Genomic DNA, 1346 nt, shown 5'->3' with positions numbered 1-1346 from the left:
AAAAAAAAAAGAGAGAGAATTCTATGTTTTTCTAATATATTTTATTGGGTAGAAATTGTGATTTCTTAAATCCTTCGGCTGCTGAATTGAAAACCTGCATTAAAGCACATTAAAACAAAAACTGATACTATCAAATTAAATTGAAGAAGGTTATTTGAGTGGTGTTGGCTTGTGAATTCCAAACAGAGAAATTGTGTATGTGTTAAGGTGCAGTTACAGTTAACATTGTTCAGGCACATTTTTGCAGCTGAAATGCAGTCATTTCAATAGGAATCTGCATAGTTGGGAATTCAGATTTCACAATGGTTTCAAATTGGTCACACAGATTCGCCATATTGACCAACAGAAATCTTGTTTAAAATGGTTTAAAAATGACTTGTGTGAGCTGTGCTTCATACAAAGCTACATTATTGATGATGGACCATTTTGTTTGCAAAATTTTGCCAAACCTTTGCTAATATGGCTGCACCTTTAAATACATGTTTGAGCATGTTTGTGTGGTTCATTTCTTTTTTCTTTGTTTGTTTGTTTTCAGGCATCTTGCCAGTTTTACTTGAAAGTCAATCAAATGAACATCATATGCATCTCCTCAAAGCACCAACACCCCCCCAGCTGGCAAGTCATTGATCTCTCTAAGCTTGCACAATGATGTGTCTAATGCACTAAATCATTATCAATTAACCTTTGTTAATCTACTTATCTTTCACTATCTTTCAGTACAACTATCCAATCAGTCAGAGATCAGATCATAAAGATGTGGAGGTGTGTTGACCTTATTTATAGTCTGTGTGAACACGTACATCACATGCAGAACTGCAGTGTGTTTTTAAGATGGTGTGTTTAACGGTTCGTGTTAATTGTATTGCTCTCTTTCAGATCTCGCAGGGAGGGTTCAGTCAGTTCAGCCTCTGGTAAGTATCACACACACTCTTTCTCTTTGTTTGTTTGTATAGATTGCATATACACACACCTCTTGCATTGAATGCCTGTAATTTGGATTCTCAATACCATTTATAAAGCGAAGACACATTCCGCTTCACAGAAATGATAAACACCTGCGTTATGTACCTAATTTACCAGGGGTCTCACTCTCATCTCTATTGGACGTGTGGCACAATGACATTATAATAAATATTCTGAATGATGCAACGGAGAAAATAACCATGTCTGCAACATATTGTCCAAGTGCGGCGACACCAACTCACTGGCACCGAGAGAGGCTTCACTGGAGGGTAAAGCTGCTTCCTTGGTAACTTAAAGGCACCAGCTGTGGGCCAGAAAATTATCATTGCGTATGGGTTTGTGTGTGTGTGTGTTTTCCAGGGACAGGAGCAGTTCATTGTCCC

General features: G+C 37.8%; 1 protein-coding gene across 1 annotated transcript in view; it reads left to right on the top strand.

The window, feature by feature from the left end:
* LOC107577328 (uncharacterized) overlaps positions 1–1346 on the top strand; it is a gene marked incomplete at its 3' end in the record, with an annotated part of 11260 nt that overhangs the window by 1275 nt on the left and 8639 nt on the right. The window contains exons 4-8 of the mRNA XM_016263416.1: positions 536–615; positions 718–762; positions 877–911; positions 1081–1232; positions 1324–1341. Coding sequence (XP_016118902.1) covers positions 536–615; positions 718–762; positions 877–911; positions 1081–1232; positions 1324–1341 — 330 coding nt within the window. The remainder of the gene's footprint in view (positions 1–535; positions 616–717; positions 763–876; positions 912–1080; positions 1233–1323; positions 1342–1346) is intronic.

This window comes from Sinocyclocheilus grahami, unplaced genomic scaffold (genome assembly GCF_001515645.1).
Source record: "Sinocyclocheilus grahami isolate Dianchi unplaced genomic scaffold, SAMN03320097.WGS_v1.1 scaffold5755.1, whole genome shotgun sequence".
Lineage (NCBI taxonomy): Eukaryota > Metazoa > Chordata > Actinopteri > Cypriniformes > Cyprinidae > Sinocyclocheilus > Sinocyclocheilus grahami.
The sequence above is the reverse complement of the archived record's forward strand: the minus strand, read 5'-3'. Positions and strand labels throughout refer to the sequence as shown.